Source organism: Acomys russatus, chromosome 19, assembly GCF_903995435.1.
Source record: "Acomys russatus chromosome 19, mAcoRus1.1, whole genome shotgun sequence".
Classification (NCBI taxonomy): Eukaryota; Metazoa; Chordata; class Mammalia; order Rodentia; family Muridae; genus Acomys; species Acomys russatus.
Genome location: NC_067155.1, coordinates 54,789,164 through 54,814,397, shown reverse-complemented (window position 1 = coordinate 54,814,397; position 25,234 = coordinate 54,789,164). Strand labels below are relative to the sequence as shown.

Sequence of the window (25,234 nt, the reverse complement as noted above, 5' to 3'; positions counted from 1 at the left end):
ATGGAGATAGTTCTAGTCTTTGGAGATCTGTCGCTTTTTTTTTTTTTTGGTTTTTCGAGGCTGTGTGGCCTTGACTGTCCTGGACTCACTTTGTAGACCAGGCTGGCCTCGAACTCACAGCGATCCATCTGCCTCTGCCTCCCGAGTGCTAGGACTAAAGGCGTGAGCCACCATGCCCGGCTGATCTGTCACTCTTATTCTTGGCTAGTGGGGACTCTCCTTCCTGGTCAAGGAGTGGACCACATGACTCTGGTTTAAGCTCAGTCCCATCCCTGTAGCAGTAGCTCGACAGAGGCATTGCACATCAGCTGGGCCAGACAGTATGGGCGCTCAGGCTACAGAACGCGTTCTCTTTGCAGGTGGATGGGAGGTGGGGCCTCAGCGTGGTGGGAGGAAGGCTGGGCAGCTCCTCTAAGGATCCAGACACACTAGAAGCCGGAGAGTGGTCATAGCTGGAAATGAAGCTGTGATGGAGGCGGAAACAAGAGATGGAGACAAGAGATGGAAGGCAAAGGAAGCAACTCTTGCCATGGGACCCCCTTCCCCCTTCTCACCACACAAGTGAAATTGGGCTTGACACTACAGTAATCCCCCACAGCATATCTAAGACACAGTTGACAAATACCATATAGCATGATGCTTTGACAGGTGTCTCCATTTGGAAAAATGGCCCCTCAAACCGGGCGCGGGAGCGCACACGCCTGTAATCCTAGCACTTGGGGAGGCAGAGGCAGGCAGATATCTTGAGGATCTCCAAGTTTGAGGCCAGCCTGGTTTACAAAGCAAGTCCAGGACAGCCACGGCTACACAGAAAGGAAAAAAAAAAAAAAAATGGCTCCTCATGATAACCTTTGCGGGTGGACAGGAAGGTGGGGCGCCCTTCCCCGCCCCCCGCTGGTTTCAAGGGCTAAGCTGCTAACTGTGGTTGCCCTGCTACCTCACGGCCTGCCTCCCACCTCCACCCCCTTTTCCTTTCTTTCTGTTTTATTGAGACAGGATCTTACTGGTTAGTCCAGACTGTCAAACTCTTGGCAACCCTCCAGCCTTCTCTTAAGAGTCTTCTAAATCTTGGGATTGCAGGGTATGTCTCTGCTGGCAGCCATCCTATTTTATATTTTAGTTTTTGGTTTTCCAAGACAGGGTTTCTCTTGTTTAGCCTTGGCTGGCCTGGAACCCACAGATTCGCCGGCGTCTGCCTCTAGAGTACTGGGATTAAAGGTATGTGCCATCATACGAAGCATCTGATTTATTTTTTTCTTCTTTCTCCAAGACAGGGTTTCTCTGTGTAGCCTTGGCTGTCCTGGATTCCCTTTGTAGACCAGGCTGGCCTTGAACTGACAGCAATCCACCTACCTCTGCCTCTCCAGTGCTGGGATTAAAGGTGTGCGCCACCATACCCAGCTTGAGGCTGATTTTCAAAAATTACATTTATTTCTGTGTGTGGACACACATGTGTATGTAGATAGAGGTCAAAGGACAACTTTGGGGGACCATCAGGCTCTCATTGTAAGCCCCTTACCCTCAGAGCCATCTCATGCAGCTTGTTCTTCTTCTCTTGGCTGTTCCTCTTGTTTTCTTTCTTTCTTTCTTTCTTGGTTTTTTGAAACAGGGTTTCTCTGTGTAGCCCTCGCTGTCCTAGACTTGCTTTGTAGATCAGGCTGGCCTCGAACTCACAGCAATCCACCTGCCTCTGCCTCCCAAGTACTGGGACTAAAGGTGTGCGCCACCATCACCACCGGTCTTCCTCTTGCTTTCCATGTCCCGATTTATTCACAAGTTGAGTAAGATCTGTGGCCTTTGCCCCAAAGCATCCATCAGGAACCATAATCTTGGACCTGCTTATCACTGCTCAGGGCCAGTACCAAGCACCTAAGAGTCATGCACAGCCTAAGAGTATCAGATGAAAATTCTGGAAGCAAACACACACAGGTGTGAGCTGCCTGAACATCGTGCCTGCAGCCGCTGTATCCACATGGCATAGATACCCACCTATGAGCCACTAGCAACAACCTTAACTATTGAGCTTACTGGAGCATTGTAGCACTTAGGTAGAACTTACTTAACACCCCAAAACACAAGTGTGGCAGTGCCAAGAATTGTGTAATCTCTTACTATTACCGTTGCTAATTGCTTACTAACTTTTTATGCCAATCATCATGAGCATTTATGTATAGGAAATAATTTACAGGCTGTACACAAGGTGTCCCTTGAAGGCTTACAACTCACACTGTAGGATGGGGCGGGGCTGGGCTATGGTCACAGCAACCCCACTTACACAAAGGGCAGAGGTCAGAGGCATCTAAAACCTCTGGGAATGGAACCTTCCAGGAGGTGAGGTGGAAAATCAGATGTAACCGGCTCAAGAACTTTCTTGGCCTGACACTATGAGTGTGCCCCTCTGTCCCTCAGCGATGTCATTACAGCTGCCACACCCACTGGCATCTGCCTTCTCTCCCTGAAACAGACCTGAAGTTACCGAGCCTGCACTGTGGCCCCCAGCCCACGGTCCCCGCCTTTCCTCCTCTGACTCCCCAGAAAGACTGCCGCCTCTGGCTGTCAACGCCATCTCCCTCAGGTTGCTGCTGTCACTAGTGCCACTACGTCCTCTTGGTTCTGGGTGTGTGAGAGGAAGCCTCTTGCACTTGTGCACACGGCCCTGCTCCACTCTGTGCCCCGAGGAGGCTGCAGAGCAGCCTGGGAGAACAAGGCGACTCCTGGAAGCTGCCTTAACTCCAGGTTAGCAGTCAGTAAGACAGATGCTGAGCCATGAGGTACCTTGGTTGAAAGCTGACCTGGACCACCCTGGAAAGAATCAGTGTTCTGTGAGACTTCCAAAATGTAGCAGCAGCCACAGATAACCATACCTCCTTCCCTGGCCCCCCACCCCCCACTCTCTCTCTCCCTCTCTGTCTTGCATTCCTCATGGGTCTAGAATTATCTGTGAGAATCAAGGACACAGGCACCAATAGGGAGAGTAATAAGGCACTTTGTGACACCAGCAAACATCGAGGACACTCACATGCCTGGTGCCAGGCGTGTCCCTGGGTTAGTGACAGGAGAAAGAGGCATCAGGAATTGAGAGCCTTCCTACCTTTTATGACTTTCGGTCCAGGAAACAGCAAGGTGTTACTGTTCCACAGAGCTAACTCACTTGCAACAATGGCCTTCCCCCTTCCCTATGTGGAGAGTTACAGAGTGCAATAGCGATAAGGCTCGGGATTTCTTTCTTAGAAAACAGACCCTGTGGCCTTGATCAGTGAGTTTTTATTGCTCGTTTGCTTAAGCACTGCTGGTGGAACCCAGAGGCTTGCACACGCTGGATGAGCTTTCTGCCCGAGACCCAACCCCTCCCCTACCCAGTTTGTTAGCTGCTCCCCCCCCCCCCCACCTCCCACCAACCCGCCCTGTTTATCAAATTCTGACTTTCTTGGCCCAAGACACTTTGGTGAAGGGGTTTCTCTTTAGAGGCGCAGTGTGCGTGGTGGTTTTTCTCAGGATCTTGTTGGGATTTCGGGCGCTGGCTGAGGAAGATGGCTTGTTGCTTTACGAGTTCTTCTGTGGCACTTTGACGGTGACCTGTGCAAAGGGTTCAGAGAAGCCGTTATTCCTCACACTTGGCAAGTGTCAGCAGGTCACATTGGGGACAAAAGCCCCCCTCTTCTTCTCACATCTCCTTGGCAGCAGGCTGTCCCCTTCCTCACCCAAAGTCCTATGGGACATTTGCCAGTGTCTGGAGGCCCTTTCCAGGGGTTTGGGAGACATTAGAGGTCAGTAGCATCTGGTGAGTTGAGGTCAGGAAGCTGCAACATCTAGCGTGTCACAGCCCCCCACAAGGCCCCCCTCACCATGCAGCTCCCCACAAGGCCCCCCTCACCATGCAGCCCCCCACAAGGCCCCCCTCACCATGCAGCCCCCCACAAGGACACCCTCACCATGCAGCCCCCCACAAAGCCCCCCTCACCATGCAGCTCCCCACAAGCCCCTCCCATAGGGTAACACTGAGGAAGAGGCCAAGTCTGTGTACACAGGAGTCACAGCAGAGAAAGGCTCAATGGCCCAAAACTGTATCTCTGTTTGTAGGTATTACAAAGTGTTCTAAAAGCTGGGCGTAGAGGTGCAAGCCTTTAATCCCAGCAGAGGCAGGCAGATCTCTGTGAGTTCGAGCCCAGCTTGGACTACAAATTGAGTTCAGGACAGCCAGGGCTCTGTTAGACAGAGAAACCCAGTCTCAAAAAACACCCAAAGAAACAAAAAACAGGGCTGGAGAGATGGTTCAGTGGTTAAGAGCAATGCCTGCTCTTCCAAAGAACCCAGGTTCAATTCCCAGCACATGGCAGCTCATAACTGTCTGTAACTCTAAGATCTGACACCCTCACATCAATGCACGTAAATTAAAATTAAATAAAATAAAAAATAAAAAAGGAAAAAAAACCAATCAAAACAAAACAAAAGTGTTTGTTGGCCAGTGGTGGTGCATACCTTTAAACCCAGCACATGGGAGGCAGATCTCTGAGTTCAAGGCCAGCCTGGTCTACAGAGTGGGTTCCAGGACACCCAAGGCCACACAGAGAAACCTTGTCTTAAAAAACAAAAAACAAAACAAAACAAAACAAAACAAATCCATCTTTCCAGCATCGAATGTGGACAAGCCATTTTTGTTGTTGTTTTGGAGACAGGGTTTCTCTGTGTAGCCCTGACTGTCCTGGACTCGCCTGCCTCTCCCATCCGAGTGCTGGGATTAAAGGCGTGCGCCACCACCACCCAGTGGACAAGCCATTTTTAAGGGTAATCTGTATTCCAAGGTTGGAGATGCTAACACATTGGGCATTTAGGTCACACCTGATGTCTCCTTTTGGAGAACCTATGTCCACAGCATGTGACCTTCTCCATGCTTCTGATGGAGTCTGCAGTACATTTCCTGTGAGCACAACTGGACAAGGGTGGCTTGGCAGCTGCGCCTGCCCATGCTTCTTACCGGAAGCATCTCTCAGCCTCCACCCACTGGGGTCCTCCCTTCTCTCAGGTTAAGTAATCCTGTGGCAAAGTTCTGCGTGGGCCTGTTTTGGGGCAAGACCCTAGAGACTCTATCTGACCCCATCTGTGGCTTCTCTGGCCTAAACAACGAACTAATAATATCAAGGTCTGCGGGCCTTGGCCGGGAGAGGCCAGGACCCGGGTGCCCGGGTGCCCGGGTGCTGTGTGCTTACCGTCTTTACTTCGGTGTAGGCCTGCAGGCCATACTCGCCCAGCTCCCTGCCGCTCCCCGACATCTTATAGCCACCAAACGGAGACTGGGCCCCAAACACATCATAGCAGTTGACCCTGCAATCGGAGAGGTCATACTGTGAGGAACTACATGCCATTCCAGGCCCTGTGTGGACGGCCCCACAATCTTATGTGGAAAATGGAGGAATGGAACAGGTTAACACTCAGCCACGGAGGAGGGTAAGGCAGGCCACGGGGCACACACTGCTGCCATCCGTGTAGATGCAGTCATAGGGGGCATCAACACAGCACACCACATGCCAGCTTCCGATCTGAATGAGTCATCTTGGCCAACAAGGGCCTGGCGCTCCCCCGCCTCTTTTTTTCTTTTATATATTTATTCATTTCTTTCTGTTTTTTTGTTTTTCGTTTTCGTTTTGTTTTGTTTTCCCGAGACAGGGTTTCTCTGTGTGTAGCCTTGGTTGTCCTAAACTCACTTTGTAGACCAGGCTGGCCTTGAACTCACAGAGATCTGCCTGTCTCTGCCTCCCCGAGTGCTGAGTGCTGGGATAACAGGTGTGTACCACCTTGCCCGGCCATTTGCTCTTTTTTTTTTTTTTTTTTTTTTTTAACCCTAATGATGATGAAAAAGGGGCTGAGCAACTGTCTATGCTCACAGCCTGGGCTCCCACCATCACAGCTAGGGAAGGTGGCCAGTCACCTGGTTCAAAGGTACCTGATTTGGAGGTGGGGGGTGTCCTTCTCTGGCAGAGGCAATGACTGGATAGCTTCTGGTCTAGGTAGGGTCCCAGTTCTGGGGTTTTAGATCTTTGGAGGATATTTTACTAGGTTGAGGAGTGGCTACTGAGAGGCTCTTACCACACAGTGCCAGCCTGGAGGGCTTGGGACAGGTAGTTGGCTTTATCTAGGTCCTTTGTGAAGACAGCAGCGGCCAGCCCATACTTGGAGTCATTGGCTCTCCCCACAACCTCCTCTATGGTCTTGAATTTGAGGATCTGCATCACTGGTCCGAAGATCTGGAGGGAGAGGGTAGAGGAGGAAGGCTGGAAGGCTCCCCATCTCCAGGACTAATGAGTGTCAGAGGGTGGCAGATACCGCTGAGCCTGAGACCTGACCTAGCCAGTCCAAGCTCATGAACAACAAATGGAAAAAAGCAGACAAGGACTGGCTGCCTCCTGCACAGCTGTGTTTTGGGCACAGTTGTCTTCTCCTTTTTTTAAATTTATTTATTTATTGTATATGAGCACTTTATTTGCAGAATAGGGCATCAGGTCACATTACAGATGGTTGTGAGCCATCATGTGGTTGCTGGGAATTGAACTCAGGACCTCTGGAAGATCAAGCAGCACTCTTAACCACTGAGCCATCTCTCCAGCCCTCTCTTCTTTCTTTCTTTCTTTTTGGTTTTTCAAGATAGGGTTTCTGTTTCTCTATGTTATCTTGGCCGTCCTGGACAGCGATCCACCTGCCTCTGCCTCCCGAGTGCTGGCATTAAAGGCGTGCGCCACCACACCCAGCCAGTTATCTTATTTCTAAACAGTCCCACAGTGCGGGGAATATGTTAGTTAGCATGTGAAGTTAGCGTAGATAATCTAAGACTGGCCCCCATCGCATTTAACCCAGGTACAAGGCACAGACTGGCTGCCGAGCAAGCGACTGTGAAATGGCTGCTGGTTTCTCTTGCTCTTCCCGGCAGTTTTCAGAACAGGCCACTTCTTCAAGTAACTCCAGCTCCTTTGATGGAGAACGAAATTCAGAAACTAAGACCTGTGAGCAAAGCGGGCTGCTGCAACCGGCACCACTGCTCTACATCTGGAGCTGTCAAGAGACCACTGAGAACTGGCTGGAACTGGCCACCATGCAACTACTTAACCACATATAACCAGCACGGTACAGTGAACTGAAACAGAGAGACCTAACTGGGAGCCTGGGGGGAAGGTGCTGGGAAGTGACAGTCTGCAGTAAGTGGGGAAGGGGGAAAAATGGAGTCTTATTCCACACTGAAAGGAATTTAGGTCTGCACAAAGAAATGGAGGATTCCCAGAGGGGACAGGGGGCAGAGGATGCCCAGGAAACCTCAGAGTTGGGCTAAGAACTAAATCAAGGTATCACAGGCTGAGGCACAGCAAGCACAGGCACTCTCATGCCTCTAGAATATTCCCACTAGCATGAAGAAGAGTGGCACTATGTTGTCCTGCTGGTAGCTTTGGGGTTTAACCCAGCTGGTGCAAGTGGAGGGGACATCAGAGATATCACATTAGGTTGAGAGTCACCCACAGGTGTCATCCAACGTCTCACTTGGGTTAAGACTACGGAAAGGGCCAGATGAGCCCATTCCTAGACTCATGACTCCCAGGGGAAAGAATACAAAGTCCTGTGGGCTAGGCTAAGGGACTTACTGTTCACCCAGTGTCGGGAAGCCCCAGCAAGCATAAGGAGAGAGTGACGTGTCAGAGGCATGCTGAAAATAATTTGTTCTAGGAGATGACTCAACCAGACATTTCGGGCACAGTCAAGACACTAAACCAAATCACCCACTCTGCTTCCTGCTAAGACCCGGCCGAGGTGCTAACCTCCTCCTTGGCAATGGTCATGCCATCCTTCACGTCTCCGAACACGGTGGGCTGGATGAAGTAGCCACGGTCGGCGGCAGCGCCTCCACCACACAGCAGCTTCGCCCCTTCTTGCTGTCCTGACTTGATATAGCCGAGGATCTTCTTAAACTGAGTCTCATCCACCTGCAGAAGGCCCCAGAGTGAAGGAGAACCTAGATCCAGCCTCTCTTTGGTTTTGGGCTGAGAAACATAGGCAGAGGTAGCTGGGAAGGGCACCAAGGTCTTCAAGGAGCAAGATCCCAAGAGCCCATGGTCAGAAGCATAATGCTCAACAGAGACCCCGCATCCTTTACCACCAAGGAAAGGCACGTCATACCCAGTGTTTTTCTCCTTAAATTCTGAGGCTAACAAAATGAAAACACACAAACACAGGCGCTTAGGGAATGGCTCAGTAGTGGGTATGGCGGCCACTTCTCTTTAAACTTTTCTTTTCTTTTTTTGTTTTTTTTCAAGATAGGGCTTCTCTGTATACCCTTGGTTGTCCTGGACTTGTTTTGTAGACCAGGCTGGCCTCTGAGTCACAGAGATCCCCCTGCCTCTGCCTCCCAAGTGCTGGGATTAAAGGCATGTGCTACCATGCCCGGCTCTTTAAACTCTTCTTTCTATTTTTTTTTTGTTTTGTTTTGTTTTGTTTTTATTTTTGTGTGTGTGTGGAAGTCAGGGTTTCTCTGTGTAGCCTTTAACTCTTATATTAACAAAATGAAAACACAAAAACACAGGTGCTTAGGGAATGGCTCAGTCGAGGGTACAAGCGTCCACTCTCCCGCCGAGGTCCACAGACCATCCAAAGTGTGGGACTCAGACAGTGGCCAGGGTCTCTCCCGTTAATCTCGATAGGACATACAGCTGATATAAGATGCTTGAACACAACCCCACCCACTGTGCTTGGCCATGCTGGCTTTGGACTCCAGGCCCCTTACCTGCGGCCCCTGCTCTGTCCGACTGTCAAAGGGGTTCCCCACCACCCGAGACTTGGCCCGGGCAACACTGCGCTCCACGAACTTGTCATACACATCCTCCTGCACAAAGGTCCGGGAGCCGGCGCAACAGCACTGGCCCTGGTTGAAGAACAGAGCAAAATGGGCCTGTTCCACAGCCCAGTCCACTGCGGGGAGGGGACAGCAGAGAGGGAGAGAGAGAGAGAGAGGTGACATGAGAAGAGGCCGTTAACCCCCAGAGCTGCTCACCACACAACCCGTTCACACCATCAGGGGTGGTGCCTGCCAGGGGCGGGGCCCCTCACCACACAACCTGTTCACACCATCAGGGGTGGTGCCTGCCGGGGGCGGGGCCCCTCACCACACAACCTGTTCACACCATCAGGGGTGGTGCCTGCCAGGGGCGGGGCCCCTCACCACACAACCCGTTCACACCATCAGGGGTGGTGCCTGCCAGGGGCGGGGCCCTGGACAGAATGAAATGGAACCTTCTTCTCTTTGTAAAGACTGGCAACTGGGAAAGAGACAGAGGATAGGATGTGTTTCTCAGAGAGGACAGGACAGGGTGTGCTGAGGTAAGGCCTAGTGGCCTGTGGGTGGAGAGCACAGGGCTCAGGCCGGCCCTAATGAGGGAGGAGTAGCTAAGTTAGAGAGAGGTCAAGGCCAGACCACAGGGGCCCCAAATCAATCATGCTGGAGGCTGAGGCCTCCCCTGCAGTGCCATAGCTTACTGTCAGCATCTGAAAGGATGATGTTGGGGCTCTTGCCCCCCAGCTCCAGGGTCACTCTCTTGAGGTTGCTGCTCCCTGCAGCAACCTGGATCAGGTGACCGACCTGTGGGGACACAGACACACGGACTGCCGTTAGCAGAAGAAGAAAACTAAACACTTTTCCACACAGGGTGTCATCAAGTCCCAAGAGACTGGAAGAGTGAGCATGCACACATACACACACATACACACACACACACTCACACACACACACAACCACTGCGTTCCTGGTGCTGGGGCTGGAGTCAGCCCTCCTGATGCCCCGTGGACGGTATGGCTTAGAGAAAAGGAGGCTGAGGCTCGGAGTGGCCACTCTGCATGGCCGGTTACCCAGCTGGTCAGTGAGGAGGCAGGACCCAGTCAAACTATGATGTGCCCTCCTTCCCAGCTGAGTATTGCCTGCAGCGTACTGTGTATTCTGTGAGGGCAAGGACAGGGCACTTCTTGCCCCCACAAACCCAGAGCCTGGCACAAAGCTGCTCCCCTCCCCCACACCTCTGCAAGGAGGCCAGCTCCGTGCGGAAGAGCTCGGTAATTGAGCAGTTTGAAAAGTATTGTTGATCCACTAACTAGTGTCCCCTCTTGGAAGCCCGAGATTTCAGGTGTGGGGACCCGCTGACCTTTGGAAAGAAATGTGTCCCTGTTTCCAAGAACTCTCTAGGTCTGTGTCTCAGCCATGGAGCAACCTTGTAACAGTCCTGATCCACTCACTCACTCACTCACTCACTCACTGCCTCCCAAGCGGTCACAGCTTTACACACCCTGGCTGGGACCTGTGGCCGGCTTGGTTCTCACTGCCATACATAAATCTGAGGTCCTGAGACACCTTACCTCAGTGGAGCCTGTGAATGCCACCTTGTCTACATCCTCGTGGGAAGCGATGGCAGCCCCGGCGGTAGGGCCGAATCCAGGGACGATATTGACCACGCCAGGGGGGAACCCCGCCTGTAGGGAAAGCCAGGAGAGGTGGAAGTGTCACCTTTCTGTCCCTAGTGCCTCGACAAAGAAAACACCCCAATCCCCGCAACAGTGATCTGGGGACACACTCTATAGTGCATAAGCTACCTTGTAGGGACTTCTAAAAGGGATTGGAACAAGGAGCCTGGCTGTGGGGTCCCCTGTGGAGCTGACAGTTCTAGAACAGGCTTTCCTCCCTCAGAGTGTCATGCCACAGGCATGTGGGAGGCAGGAGCAGGGACTCCTCTGGGTAAGGTACTGAGGACAGAGTTCTACCTGTCAGAACATTTAGAGGTCACAGCAGAAGCGAACCACCAACCTCCTTGATCAAGTTGGCCACATAGAGCGCGGTGAGCGGTGTCTGCTCGGCGACCTTCATCACAACCACGTTTCCAGTTGCCAGGGCTGGGCCCAGTTTCCACGCTTGCATCAGGAGCGGGAAGTTCCACTGGACAGAACAAGAGTTACGCAACCACAGGTCCTCCTCAGAGAGGCATAGCAGGCGGCGGGAAGGCCACTCCTGAGGAGCCCCTGCTACTTAACCATGGTTTTGGATGCTGGTTGAGGCAGGTAGCTGATAGTGACAGTGGCTCCCACTTATTAGTCCCCATAATCAATAGATTGCCGCTATTCAGATGACGAACCGAGGCTTACAGGGGATAAATTACTTTGTTGGCTCAGACCTAAACCCATCCTGGTAGAATTTCCAAAGCCTATGTACCAGCCGCCGCCACCCGGTCACCCTCCCATGACACATGCAGTAGAATCTCCCACTTTGCAGTGAGCATGGCTCTCCCCAAGTTTCACGCCCCCAACACCATGACTCCCAGAGGGGCTGGTACACACCGGAATGATCTGCCCACACACGCCCACAGGCTCGTGGCGGGTGTAGCTAAAGAAGTCACCATCTATAGGAATGGTCTTCCCGTGGTACTTATCAGCCCAGCCGGCATAATAGCTAAAAGAAGAAAAACCAAAGTGTTAAGTCAGCGTGCAATATCTGGCAGAGCTGGGGTTGGGGAGGCCCTGGGTCACACTGATAACCACTCTGGCATCTGGCTTATTCCCAGAAAGAAACTGATGACCACCAGGACATTGGGTCTGGTAGCACCCTCTCTATAATAAACTTCAGAGCCTCAGAATCACGTGCGTTGCTGCTGACAAACATCAGGTCCACAGCCGGGGCTGCTTCCCACCCATTCAGCACACTTCTCTGCGGACTCAAGTCTTTTAACTAAGCACCTAAGCACCTGTGCCAGCCCAGCACTGGGGGATCATGGGTGTGACCTGGTGGAGGAGGGCAGACACATCAAACGGCTAGCACATCCCCAAATGGCCTCGATTTATGAAGCTCATTATGCAAATCATGGGACTTGGGTGACAGAGAAGCCTAACAGCTGCAACAAACCAGCGTGAGGTTATGGCGTGTAATGGTTTTGCCTTTGGGAAGGAAGGGACAGGAAAAGACTCAGGATGAGGTGCCGGGGATTGTAGAAGGAAAATTTCTGAAATGAACAGGGTCTGCCAAAGCCGGCCAGGGTGGGACTCAGGTTTCTTGGAGTCGGCACATCTGACATTTTGGATCGGAAAATTCTTTGCTGTAGGGACTTGTTCGATGGGTCTGCGGATATTTAGTAGTGTCCTCGGCTCCTCGCTCTGCAACCAGAGTGAGCAGCACCCTTCCCCGCAGTCATGACAAGACACGCTTCTGAAACTGCTCACTGCCCCTGGGGACATGATGACCTTGGATCTCTCTCTCTCACATCTCTCTCTCTCTCACACACACACACACACACACACACACACACACACACACACACGCTGCTGTAGAGAACAGCTGCTGTTCGGGCACTGCTGCCCTCTGCCAGTCTGCCCACGCTGCCCGTGGCTGGTCAGACTGGAAGGAAGCAGGTTGCAGCCCCTCCCCCAGGACGTTGGCATTTGGGCTAAGGGATGGATGGCAACATGAAGGCTGGCCCTGAAGAAGCCACGCGTGGCAAGAGAAGAGGGAGTGGGGTTGAAAGTCAGGCCTTCCTTAATCCCAGCACTCGGGAGGCAGAGGCAGGCGGATCGCTGTGAGTTCGAGGCCAGCCTGGTCTACAAAGTGAGTCCAGGATGGCCAAGGCTACACAGAGAAACTCTGTCTCGAAAAACCAAAAAAAAAAAAAACCAAAAAAAAAAAAAAAAGAAAGTCAGGCCTTCCATGCTGAGACACAACTCCTGCTGTGGTCTCCAATGGACGAACCCCAAGGGCAGCAGCAGGAGAGAAACAGGAAACAGGAAAACCAGAGAGAACAACGGATAGGCCGTTAGCGTGACAGAGAGGACTGCTGGAAGCCAGAAACAAGTGAAGACCACCACATCGGATCCCTTAGAGAAACGGCCACTTCCAAACGCAGCTCAAGCCAGAGAAGTCTCAGAGGACTGACTGACTGACTGACTGATTGACTGTTGGTTGAGACTGAGGGATTTTTCTCATAAGACAGAGCCTAAACGGAGGCTCCCATCCCTGTGAGGGTCCTGTATTATTTATTTATTCCCCCGCCCCGAGGCAGGGTTTCTCTGTGTAGCCTTGGCTGTCCTGGACTCGATTTGTAGACCAGGCTGGCCTTGAACTCACAGTGATCCACCTGCCTCTGCCTCCCAACTGCTGATATTCCAGGCGTGTGCCACCATGCCCGGCTCATCTATTTCTTTAACTTTTTTCTCCTCAGACAGGGTTTCTCTGTGTAGCCTTGGCTGTCTTGGACTCGCTTTACAGACCAGGCTGGTCTTGAACTCATACAGATCCACTTGCCTCTGCCTCCTGGAGTGCTGGGATTACAGGCTCGCGCCACCACACCTGGCCTTTTTTTTTTTTTTTTTTTTAATATTTTATTTAATTTTAATTTATGTGCATTGGTGTGAGCTGCCATGTGGGTACTGGGAATTGAACCCAGGTCCTTTGGAAGAGCAGGCAGGGCTCTTAACCACTGAGCCATCTCTCCAGCCCTGACACCTGACCTTTTAATCTACTTCTACCTCCCAACATGGCTCCCTCCCCTTTTAGGTCAGCCAGAACAAAACCCATACCGGAGACATTTCAGGACCATGTCTAGATCCACCAGGTAGGAGATGACATAGGGCTTGCCGTTGTCCAGCGTCTCCAAGGCCTGAAGAGAGATCAAGGGTGGCGGAGACACGGGTTGGTGCAGGAATAAAGGGAAGCAAACACCCTTTTGGACCATCACCCCAGCCTCTGCCAAGGCAGGGAGGGGAGAGGAAGGCCTGAAGAGCCAGGCCTATTCATTTCCCAGACTTACTTTTTTTTTTGGTTTTTGTTTTTTTGAGACAGGGTTTCTCTGTGTAGCCTTGACTGTCCTGGACTCGCTCTGTAGACCAGGCTGGCCTCGCACTCACAGCGATCCGCCTGCCTCTGCCTCCCAAGTGCTGGGATTAAAGGCGTGAGCCACCACCGCCCAGCCCCAGACATACGTTTAAGTTCTGTCCTCTACCAGCTTAACTGTTGGGAGGATAGCAGTGAGCAGAGAGCCTTTGGAGCAAAGAGCACACATGTTACACATGCAGGGAAGAAAGCCAGCCAACTGAGAGTAACCCTGAAGGATGGGGTGGGGTCGGGGTGGGAGCCTGGACACCCGGCAATGAAGTGATGAGTCCCGGCAGGAGGGAGACAGTGTATGCCAAGGTCTCAGGGCTCCAAGAAGCTTGGCTGTCAAAAAGTGAAGGGGAGCCAGGTGGTGGTGGTGGTGGTGCACTGTTGGGGTAACCAACCCCCACCCCCATACATATTGTATCAACTGACTATGAAAGCATATGCCCCTGTGTTCTCAATTGTTAACCGCTGTGCCGGCAGTGCCCGATGCTGGCAGGATATGTGCATGTATGTTTGTTACTCCCTCTCCTGCCCCCCAAAAGGGGATTCTCTGAGATTTTCAAGCTGCCGTGGGGGAGGTCAGGGAGGGCCACCATCGCCCTCAATTTAGCCAAAAGGCAACAGTAAGATATGGGTTGGTTGGCTCAGAGTGAGTAAGCTGTGGAACCTCGCCCACTATGCTAATAGCTTTTTGTATGAGAGGTGAATGTGGCTTGTGATTAAAAAAAAAAAAAAGGGCTGGAGAGATGGCTCAGTGGTTAAGAGTACCGCCTGTTCTTCTAAAGGTCCTGAGTTCAATTCCCAGGTGGGTCACAACCATCTATAATGTAACCTGATGCCCTCTTCTGGCCTACAAGCAGACAACAGTGTATACATAATAAATAAATCTTTAAAAAAAAAAAAAATGTGCTGGCAGCTGGAGCTGGAGAGAGGGAGAACGGCAGGGAGGCTGGGTGGCCTGGATGGATAACTGAGGGACCACCCTAGAAAACAGGATAACCGACTTGTACTATACAGCTGTCTCCGTGTCTTCATCACTAAACCTCAAGCACCCCTACTCAACTTCCGCAATAGTGCATGCCTTTAATCCCAGCACTTGGGAGGCAAAGGCAGGTGGATCTCTGTGAGTTCGAGGCTGGCCTGGTCTACAGAGTGAGTTCCAGGACAGCTAGGGCTACAGAGAAAAAAACAAAAGAAAAAAGAGAAGGTGGGGTGGGAGAGGGGGCGTTTGATGGGACTGAGCCAGTGAGGGACACAGCAGCACTGCCTGACTTAGGCAGCGGAATCCAGCCATGTCAAGGACTTCAAGAAGGCTGTGAGAACAGACTGCCATGATGCACCTTGACAGTTCACTCTGGCTTCCACTATAGAGAAAGGGGCCCACCTTTAACTTCTCCCATCAGGGTGGCCAGGGTGAAGGCCTGGCCCACTATGCAGAGGTGCCCAGGGGAGGTGACCAGCCCTAGGGATCTATAGGGAAGGCCCTCCCCTGCATCTGGAAATCTTTGATCTTGACCATACCCATGGCTGGTTGGTGGCAGGTAGACCACATCCATCAGAGACCTGTTATGATCTATGAGCAGCAAGGCCTCTGGATGCTCGAGGAAGCCTATGAGCCCCGTCAGCTGTGGGAAGTGAGGGAAAGAGGGCGGAGGACTCACCGCCAGGTAGGTCCGGTCCCTCTCGATGAGATCAGCCAATCGATACAGCAGCCTGCCCCTGTCAGATGCATCCATGCGGCGCCAGGGTGAGCCCAGCTGGAAGGCTGCCCGGGCGGCCTTCACTGCCTTGTCCACATCCTCCTGTAAAACAATCACCCTGGGAGCTCATGCCTCGGCAGTAAACGGCTCCCAGTACCGGGCACCACACTGCAGAACACTACAGGCCCGTCAGTACAGGCAGGGTAGGAAGTCTTCCTGTGCCCCAAAACTTAGCTGCAAACACAGTGGGTTTGAGGGGAAGGAGACTCCTGGCTGTTGGGTGGGAGAGACCCCATGAGTCAATCTTAAGAAAGGGACCCTTGTTTCCATGCCCACATGGAAGTAAGTCCAGCCAAAAGACTATTCCTTCTGGAAGCTGCACAGCCTAGCACGGTCCGCACACAGCAGCATGAGCCAGGAGGAAGGCACGAGGCCTTCGTTTAGAATAAACACATTGACCATCAGACCATCAGGACACCCTATGAGCCAGAAAAACAAAGGAGGCCTGGGCATGAAGGAAAGGACCTTCCTAAAACAGAGGCCAGGCCGGGTGTGGTGGCGCACGCCTTTAATCCCAGCACTTGGGAGGCAGAGGCAGGCGGATCGCTGTGAGTTCTAGGCCAGCCTGGTCTACAAAGTGAGTCCAGGACAGCCAAGGCTATACAGAGAAACCCTGTCTCAAAAAAAAAAAAAAAAACAAAACAAAACAAAAAAAAACAAACAAACACAAAACAACAACAAAAAAAAAACAAAACACAGAGGCCAGGATCAGACATGACCAACTGCTGAGTTTATTAAAAAGATACTCTAGTTTTTTTGTGTTGACTGATTTTGTTTTGTTCAATAGGAGTCTCACGTAGTCTAAGCTAGCCTATAATTTGCTATGTAGCCAAGGACAACCTTCCTGTTTCACACCCCTAACGCTGAGATTAGAAGTGTGTACCACTATGCCTTGCTTAGAGACTAATTTTTAAAATATATTTTATTAATTTATTCATATTACATCTCAATTGTTATCCCATTCCTTGTATCCTCCCATTCCTCCCTCCCTCCCATTTTCCCCTTACTCCCTTCCCCTATGACTGTGACTGAGGGAGACCTCCTCCCCCTGTATATGCTCATAGGGTATCAAGTCTCTTCTTGGTTAGAGACTAATTTTTAAAGCTCCTTTATATTTTGTAGTCTTCCCCCATAGACATATCTAAAAAAAAAAAAAAAAAAAAAAAAAGGAAAAAAGACAAAAAGACACCAGAACTATTTATCTATGCCATCCTACCCTCCCTGGCCTTCTACCCCAGGTCTAAAAAGGAGACAGTGGCTCAGTGTTCTCCACAGAGCAGGAATTAGGAAGCTCACCCTCCATGCAGCACCCTAGTGTAATGGAGCCCGCGGCAGATTTACATCTCAGGTGTTAGGTTGGTGGTCTTAAGTTAGGAAAGCGAAACACATCCATGGCCCTATTTCAGTCAGACAAAACCACAAAGCAACAGCTGTGCACTGCGTGGTAGCACATACCTTTAATCTCTGCCCTCAGCAGGGCTGGGAGGACTGTCACAAGTTCCAGGCTAACCTGGGCTATATAAAATGTTCCAGACCAGCCTGGGCTACAGAATGAGACCCTACCCAAGAAACAAACAAAAACCAATCTGCAGCGATATGAATTACCAGGCCTTACCTTGCTCCCTTCCGCTACCTGGCAGATGACCTCTCCTGTGGAAGGGTTCACGGTGGGGAATGTTTTCTTGCTGACGGCGTCATGCCACTCATTGTTAATGAAGATCTGCAACCAAGAGTAAAGAAATGCTCTCGGTCCAGCTTTCAACTCTATTAACCACCCGCGGAGTAAAAAAGAAAAATCTCAGAACAAACACGGAGACATAGGTCAGCACCAGAGGGCTGGGGAATTGCAGGCTAGAAGCCCAAGTCCAGAAACATCCAAGCTAGAATGCCCAATGGCCGCTTGACCTGAATAAGCTGCCTGACCTCTTAGTAAGGTGGTTTCTTTGTGTTGGTCATCTACTGCTGTGTAACAAATAGCCCCAAACACTGCGGCTTAAGACCATTTTGTTGTTGTTTTGTTTTATTTTGTTTTCTGAGACAGGGGTCTCTCTGTGTAGCCTTGGCTGTCCTGGACTCCCTTTGTAGACCAGGCTGGCCTCGAACTCACAGCGATCCACCTGCCTTTGATGGGATTACAGGCTCCTCATATGACTGCAGTCCAGGAGTCAGCGGGGCAGGATGAACAAGGCGGTTCCTCTCTCACTCATCCAGCGTCACGTGGCTACTCGGCCTCCTGACAGCATGGCAGACTCAAGGAGTCTCAGAAAGAAGCTGAAAGGTTTCTGGGGCCCTAACCTCAGAAGCTGATGTGTCCACCACTGAATCTCTAGGTCAGAATATATCACAGACCCAGCCGAGACTCACAGGCGGGGCAGGAGCAACTCCTTTCCTTTGGGAGAGCAAGAACACATTTGCAGCCATCTTTTTTGTTTGTTTGTTTTTCTTTTTTTTTTTTTTTTTTGGTTTTCGAGACAGGGTCTCTTCTGTGTAGCCTTGGCCATCCTGGACTCACTTTGTAGACCAGGCTGGCCTCGAACTCACAGCGATTCGCCTGCTTCTGCCTCCCGAGTGCTGGGATTAAAGGCGTGCGCCACCATGCCCGGCTTGTTTGTTTGTTTTTCAAGACAGAGTTTCTCTGTGTAGCCTTAGTTGTCCTGGAACTCACTCTGTAGACCAGGCTGGTCTCGAACTCAGAGACCCACCTGCCTCTGCCTCCCGGATGCTGGGATTAAAGGTGCGCACCACCATGCCCAGCTCGCCATCTTTATTTTAGACTACCCAAGGGAAAGACGATCCTTCTCAGTGCATTCATTCATCTCTGTAGCACACATTGTAATAACTTCCAGGTCAGGCTCTGTCCCAGGGCAGGGACAGTGGCCCGGTTCAGTGATCAAGGACATAGGCTGGCGGCAGAATTTGGACTGGAAACTTGCAACATTTCTGTTCCTGGCTTTGTCCCCAGGGTCAGGGACTTCTGTCATCTCAGCCTTCTTCACCTCCAGAGGAGAGCCCATTGAAATCCCCCTTCCTAAGTGGCATGCTCTGGCACCAGCCTGGCACGGGCAGGTGCCCATGTTGACTGCAGTGGGTGACTGGGAGTCCCGGGAGGCTGAATTTTCCGCACCGTTTGCATGCTGCTCTCACTGCAGTGCACACCTGCTCACTGCTTGAATCTGGCAAGATACGTGTAAACACAGACTAGCCCGTCAAGCTATGCGCGCATGTGTCGTCTCATAGCCACTGATACTCGTCTTTAATTAATTTGTCACTTTAACCCTAGCCCCGTGTAGTTGCCAGGGAGGGACTTGGTGTGAGGCTCAGACTTGAAACCTTAATGCCCCCGAGTTGGGATCCAGGCTGCGCATGGTTGAGACTCTGGGCATAGTGCGACCTCTCCCTCTTCTTCTGGGTTATGTGAAGTAAGCGGAAGAGGGGATCTGAGGTAATGCGGAAGAGGACATGGGGATGGATGTGGGGGTTCCAGGCTCTGAGATTCCTATATGACAAAACAGCACAAGTAGGAATTAGAGAGGGCATCAGGGGGCCAGGCTAGAGGGCATGGAAAAGTGGCCTCTTCTCCTACTGTCCCCTGCTCCTTGTCTAGACGCCATGACCAGCATTCGCAGGAAGAGCTGTCAGCACCAGCACTACTTCTAACTACAGCCTCTGGCCACAGCCCAGGTCCGCCTGTGAAGTTAGAATACTCGTCCCCAAAGTACCTCCTTCAAGCTAAGCATGGAGGCACATGCGTACAACCCCCGCACTTAGAAAGCTGAGACAGGAGGATTGCCTTGAGACCAGCATACAGCACACAGCAAAACCCAGTCCCACAAAGTCATAATCAAACAACAGAAAAAAAAAACAAAAAAACAAAAAAACAAAACAAAACAAAAAAAACCTGGTTGCAATCTTTCTGTTCTCACTGCCCCATTGCACTTTATTCTGAATGCCGGAAAGAGACAACTTCAGAATGAGACAAGCGTGGGCTGGACCCCGGCCCTCTCTACCAGGAACTGAGCTTCTCAGCTCTCTCCCTCATGGCAGATACTCCATGAGTTTAGCCTGAAAAGGTTCCCATAGGCACAGTTTGCAAACACCAGGAAGTCAGTGAGAGGGGCGGACACTCCACCAGAGCACTCCCTGCATTGTCCCTGGGCTGAGAAGCAAGTCTGAAATATGCTGTGTCATTCTTCCAGTCTGTCAAAATTGACTGGTAACAGGTCTGTCCTTCCTTCTTGCCTGGTGAAATACGAGAGTCCTAAGCTCAGGGTCCCCATTTCCTCTGCCCCTCCCCACCAGCCCCCCCATCCCACCCACCCCTCTGCTCCCAGCCAAACAGGAGCAAGGAGCCAGAAAGGGAGGGCACTCCCACACAGCCCTGCTTCCAGCAGAGGGCCTTCAGAACCACAAAAGGGTAGAGTCCGGGCCAAAACTCCACTTGCCCCTTAACCTTCCTGGCCCCAAACCAAGCCTGTCTTACATAACATGCTGAATCCAGTCACCACAGTGGAGGGGTGCTTCCTCCTGCCTTTCCCTCTTCACAGCTTCTAGAATACACAGGTCAGGAGGTGACATTCTGAATCTGAAGCAAAACTCAAAACCTGTGTCATCAGGGCTTTGCAGACTCTCTCCCTGGGCATCCTGTAAACTCCAGCAGCAAGCCAGAGGCGCTACCCATGCCAGACACAGGGACAAACAGCAAAGCCTTGGCTCCTTGGAGCTTAGGAGCAGGGCCCCAGGGAACAAGCACAGGCTGTGGTGAAAGCATTGGGGCTCAGGGGGCTCTGTTAAAGAGAACCCAAAGAAAAGGAGACCCAAAGAGTTATTAGGGCTTAACTCACCTTCAATCCCAGCACAAACACAAATCTTAAATGAGCGAAAGATTTGAGGTTTCCTGATCCAAAAAAAAAAAAAAAAAAAAAAAGGGGGCGGGCGGCACTACTGAAAGGCAGAAAGAGTTTGGGGGCAAAGGAACTACAAAGATTCATGTGGCTGCAGAGTGTGGTAAGGATAGGGTAGTGGTTTGAAACTCCACTCACTGCGTGCTTGGAGTTGCGCGTGTGTGCGCGCACGCGCATGCGCACACGTCTCCACCCATCCTGCCATGAGCCAGAACTGGGGACGACAGCCTTTCTTGTTGGTAACTGCTCTGTCTGGGCCTCACTCCACAGGCAGAGAACTGTGGCACCTTCAGCAACATTTGGCACAGATCGTTTAGTTAGTTAAGAAGGCTGGCGTTCCCAATTGCAATAGCGCTGCTATAGCCAACAGCTCTCTCTAAGGCAGGGCAGATTCCTGTGAAGCTGGCCGAAAGAGGCAGCAAGGGCCTCCTCTGCCAACTGCAAGTGGAGTCCAGGTAGCTACGATAACGGATCGAGGGTGGAAGACTCAGGAGTTATAGCAAGGTTTGCCAGGGCTGTGAGCAGGACAGGTGGCCCCTGGGATCTCAGGCCTGATTATCCTAGCCTCTTTCTGTACAGTCAGTCAGTCACCATCTGCCCTGGGCCAATAAAAGACTATATCAGGGGCTGGAGAGATGGCTCAGTGGCTAAGAGCACTGCCTGCTCTTCCAAAGGACCCAGGTTCAATTCCCATTATCCACATGGCAGCTCACAGCTGTCTGTAACTCCAAGATCTGACACCCTCACAGCAATGCACATAAATTAAAATTAAATAAAATATATATTTAAAAAAGACTATGTCAGTAGCTGTGTTTTAATTAGGGTTTTTGTTTTGTTTTATTTTGTTTGTTTTCTGAGACATGTTTCTCTGTGTAGCCTTGGCTGTCCTGGACTCCCTTTGTAGACCAGGCTGGCCTCAAACTCACATTGAGTGCATCCGCCTCCCGAGTGCTGCGATTAAAGGCATGTGCCACCATGCCCAGCCTTTAAATAGGGTTTTATTGCTGTTAAGAGACACCATGACCAAAGCAACTCCTATCATTGTGGCAGGGGAACCATGGCAGACATGTGTGTCACAAGGAGGCAGTGTCACTGGGTGTAGCTTGAGCATAGGTCTTTCGTTTCCTACCTCAGCATTGTATCTTCCTCCTCACTTATGGAGACTCCGGTGAGACAAGGAAACCTGAATACATACTTCTGCAGGGGGCTGGCTGCCCGGTTCCCCAAAACACAACGAGCATCATCCTGGGCATCTCTTTCAGGGCCTGAAGCTCTGAATGAATAATGTCCCCTAGAAACCCATGATTCTGGAGTGCCTCACTTCCCTCTTGGGTGATTCCAAAGACCATTTAATTTGGGGAATTCTTCTAGCTCTTTCTTGCTTTTCTTCTTTCTTCCTTAATAAAAAAATTTTTTTCAGTTAGTCTATATGTAGCCTAGGCTGGCCAGAAACTCACAATCCTCCTGTCTCAGCCTCTTGAAGGCCACCTTGCCTAGCACATACCAGCCACGCCCAGTCTCTCCCACATTTTCTTACTTCAACCCTCCCCCCCCAACCCTCAGCTATAAACAAACCCCAGGCTTGGAGCCTGGGACAAGCACTCCTCTGCTTCTTAGATGGCAGTTATGCAATCAATCCAGTGAACAACTCATGCTATCTTTTGCACTGCAAGTTCGTGAGAGGGTCAGGTAGATAAACAGGATGCCAAAGACATCCACACTTAAAAAAAAGAAAAGATTTATTTATTATTATTATGTATACAGTGCTCTGCCTGCATGTACACCCGCAGGCCAGAAGAAGCCATCAGATCACATTACAGATGCTTGTGAGCCACCATGTAGTTGCTGGGGATTGAACTGAGGATCTCCTCCGTGCTCCTAACCTGAGTCATCTCTCCAGCCCCACATCTACACTTTTAACGTCCCAACTTCTTAGGGTCGGCTTGTGGGTCAAAGCTAAGAGGAGACAACCCCCTCCCCAGACGTCCCCAAGATGTTCTGGCACTAGACCCCAGTCTTCCCCTCTTTTGCCCACCCCCAGGGCCAGTGCTCTTTGAACTGCCATATTTATTGTCACCACTCCCAGGAGGTGGGTGGGGCTAGCTCTGTTTTGGAACCTTTGCCAGGATAGTGAGGTTTTAATTTGTCCCCGTGTTTAACAGCTGGCAATTGTAGCTTACCATGACCCCTGACCCTGGCCCATTTCACCACCTCCCCACCTGTTCCCACATTCTGCTCATGTTAACTCCCAGATACTTTACTTTGGGTCCCCAGGAAGTGACCCAATCTCTCGCTCCTTTGTCGAAATACCATGGCCACTTTCATAAACAGCAACCATTTGTAAATTCAATATTTACTCAAAGTCAGTTCCTTGCCAAACACAGTGCCAGCACCAAGAATACAAATTGGAGCACAAATGTGGCTCCTCCCTGCTGATTTCAAAGTTTGATCAAATGTTTCCTTAAATATTTACTTCTTTCTAGCCCAAAGGGTCTGTGAGGTAGCACGCGGGTGATTAAGCTCATCAGAGCTAAGCACATTACCTGGTTCTAACTGATGGCTTAAGGCCTCCCGGGGCCTCAGTTTCTCCCTTTGGTACAGGGACAGCAACAGTAACTAACTGACTGACATAAAGAACAGCAGGTGGTCCAAGGGAAGAGTCAGGAAATAGCCCTCTGTTCAGGGTCAGATAAGGAGTGATGGGTCCGAAGCTGCGGTTAGCAGACCAGGCACTGTGGATACATGTCTGCAATGCATTCTAGCCTCGGCTTGACCCCCACCACAGACATGACCGCAGCCCAGGCACCTTGCGGCTCGAGCAGGTTCCATGAACCTAGATAGGCAGGTTACATGGAACACTATTTGTGGTCCCTGGTTGTTAAAAACACTGGCTGACAAAGAACCAGTCCCAGAGCTCTGCGGGTCACCCCAACCTTTCTGTGATGCTCTGAAGACTCAAGTGTAAACCAATGTAACCAGTGGTGCAACAGTTCTTACAGCCTAAGGTGCTTTGTTTTTTTGACAGGGTAGCACTCTGCATCCCAGGCTAGCCCAGTACTCACTCCGTTGACACGGAAGATCTTTGTGGACAGGGTATCTATCAGAATCCCACCACCATCATCACCATCTCTGTTGGGCTTCTCCCAACATCCCTCAGTCTCTACCTACTGCAGGGTGTAGCTGGCTGGCATACTCCATCCTTTATCCTGAACTTTCCAGCTCAGGGACAGGGGCTTTCCTCCCCTCCCCTCCCCCATATAATCCAGGCATTTGATTCTCCTCCCTGTCTTGCTCTCTTTTCTCTCTCTATGCATCTCTCTTCCTCCTCTTTCTCCCTGTGACTCTTTCTTTCTTTCTCCCTCCCCTCACCCCTCAATGTCTCTCTCTCTCCCTCTCTCCATGTGACTTTCTCTTTCTTCGCCCCTCCAATGAGCTGCTCCCAATAAACCTGCATTTATATACTTTAACTTGTCCTGCATTAGCGCATATCGTGGCTTCAATAAGGTTTATCAATTACTACCAACACCACCATCCTCTTCCTCCTCCTCCTCTCCCAGCCCCTCCCCTCCCTTGAACCCAGTAGTGTAGGCTAGTCTTGAAGTTTTGGGCCTCCTACTTCCACATCCAGTGTTCTAGGATGGCAGACATGCCCCTCTAACTCCCACTTGTTTTTTCTTTTACTGTTTGATTACAGCAAATGCACTTTTGTTGTTGTTGTTGTTGTTGTGTTGTTTTGTTTTTCGAAATAGGGTTTCTCTGTGGAGCCTTAGTTGTCCTGGACTCACTCTGTAGACCAGGCTGGCCTCGAACTCACAGTGATCCACATGCCTCTCCCTCCCGAGTTCTGGGATTAAAGGCGTGCGCCACTACACCTGGCCTGTTATGAATCTTAATGTAAATATTTTTGGAGATGGATAGCTGCCAAAGGGGTCTCGACCCATATGTTTAGAACCACTGCCCTAGAGGATATGCCTCCAGTCTGCTGGTGCACGCTGTACACAGTAAAGTGTTCAGAGGCAAGTCTTGGTTAGCGCAGCTTTAATTGCTTTAGTGTACTTTGTATTATGAAAAACTCAGGCTGCTTTCCTCCTTGAAGCGCAGCCTTTGAGGTCCACTATTTAGAGACCCAGCTGACTCAGCAAGCAATGCCCATGTTGGCCAGTCCTTCCTACAGCCAGGACAGAGGCACCCATCTCCTAGTACTGCCTATGAGAACCCTTACAAGTAGCTTCTACCAAGGGCCCATGAATGTTTCCAGTGACTTCCCACCTAGCTACACTTTCTATACTGATGTGCATCAGTGTAGCAACTGAGAAAAACCCTGGAGGCTGGAGAAACGGCTCAGTGATTAGTGATTTAAGAGCACTGGTGCTCTTGCAGAGGATCTGGGTTCGATTTTCAGCACCCACATGGTGGCTCATGACCACCTAATAACTCCAGTTCCAGATTCGGGGGATCTGATGCTTTCTTCTGACCTCAGGCACCAGGTATGCACATGAACACAGACATGCATGCTGGCAAAAGCACTCATACATGTAAAACAGCACTCAGGAGGCAGAGGCAGGAGGATCACTGTGAGTTCGAGGACAGCCTGGTCTACAAAGTAAGTCTAGGACAGTTAAAGCTGTATAGAGAAACCTTGTCTCGAAAAACAAAAACAAGGGCCGGAGAGATGGCTCAGTGGTTAAGAGCAC

The 25,234-nt window shown here is 51.0% G+C and overlaps 1 protein-coding gene across 1 annotated transcript in view; it reads right to left on the bottom strand.

Moving 5' to 3' along the window:
• Window positions 1–3,386: 3,386 nt before the first annotated feature.
• Window positions 3,387–25,234, bottom strand: part of Aldh2 (aldehyde dehydrogenase 2 family member) — a 26,318-nt gene continuing 4,470 nt past the window's right edge. Inside the window, exons 2-13 of the mRNA XM_051161570.1 lie at window positions 17,255–17,359; window positions 15,541–15,681; window positions 13,579–13,658; window positions 11,353–11,464; window positions 10,826–10,954; window positions 10,381–10,494; window positions 9,511–9,613; window positions 8,762–8,946; window positions 7,800–7,964; window positions 6,085–6,242; window positions 5,208–5,322; window positions 3,387–3,576 (exon numbers count right to left, since the gene is read on the bottom strand). Of these exons, the coding sequence (XP_051017527.1) occupies window positions 3,544–3,576; window positions 5,208–5,322; window positions 6,085–6,242; window positions 7,800–7,964; window positions 8,762–8,946; window positions 9,511–9,613; window positions 10,381–10,494; window positions 10,826–10,954; window positions 11,353–11,464; window positions 13,579–13,658; window positions 15,541–15,681; window positions 17,255–17,359 (1,440 nt within the window). The 3' untranslated portion in view covers window positions 3,387–3,543. The remainder of the gene's footprint in view (window positions 3,577–5,207; window positions 5,323–6,084; window positions 6,243–7,799; window positions 7,965–8,761; window positions 8,947–9,510; window positions 9,614–10,380; window positions 10,495–10,825; window positions 10,955–11,352; window positions 11,465–13,578; window positions 13,659–15,540; window positions 15,682–17,254; window positions 17,360–25,234) is intronic.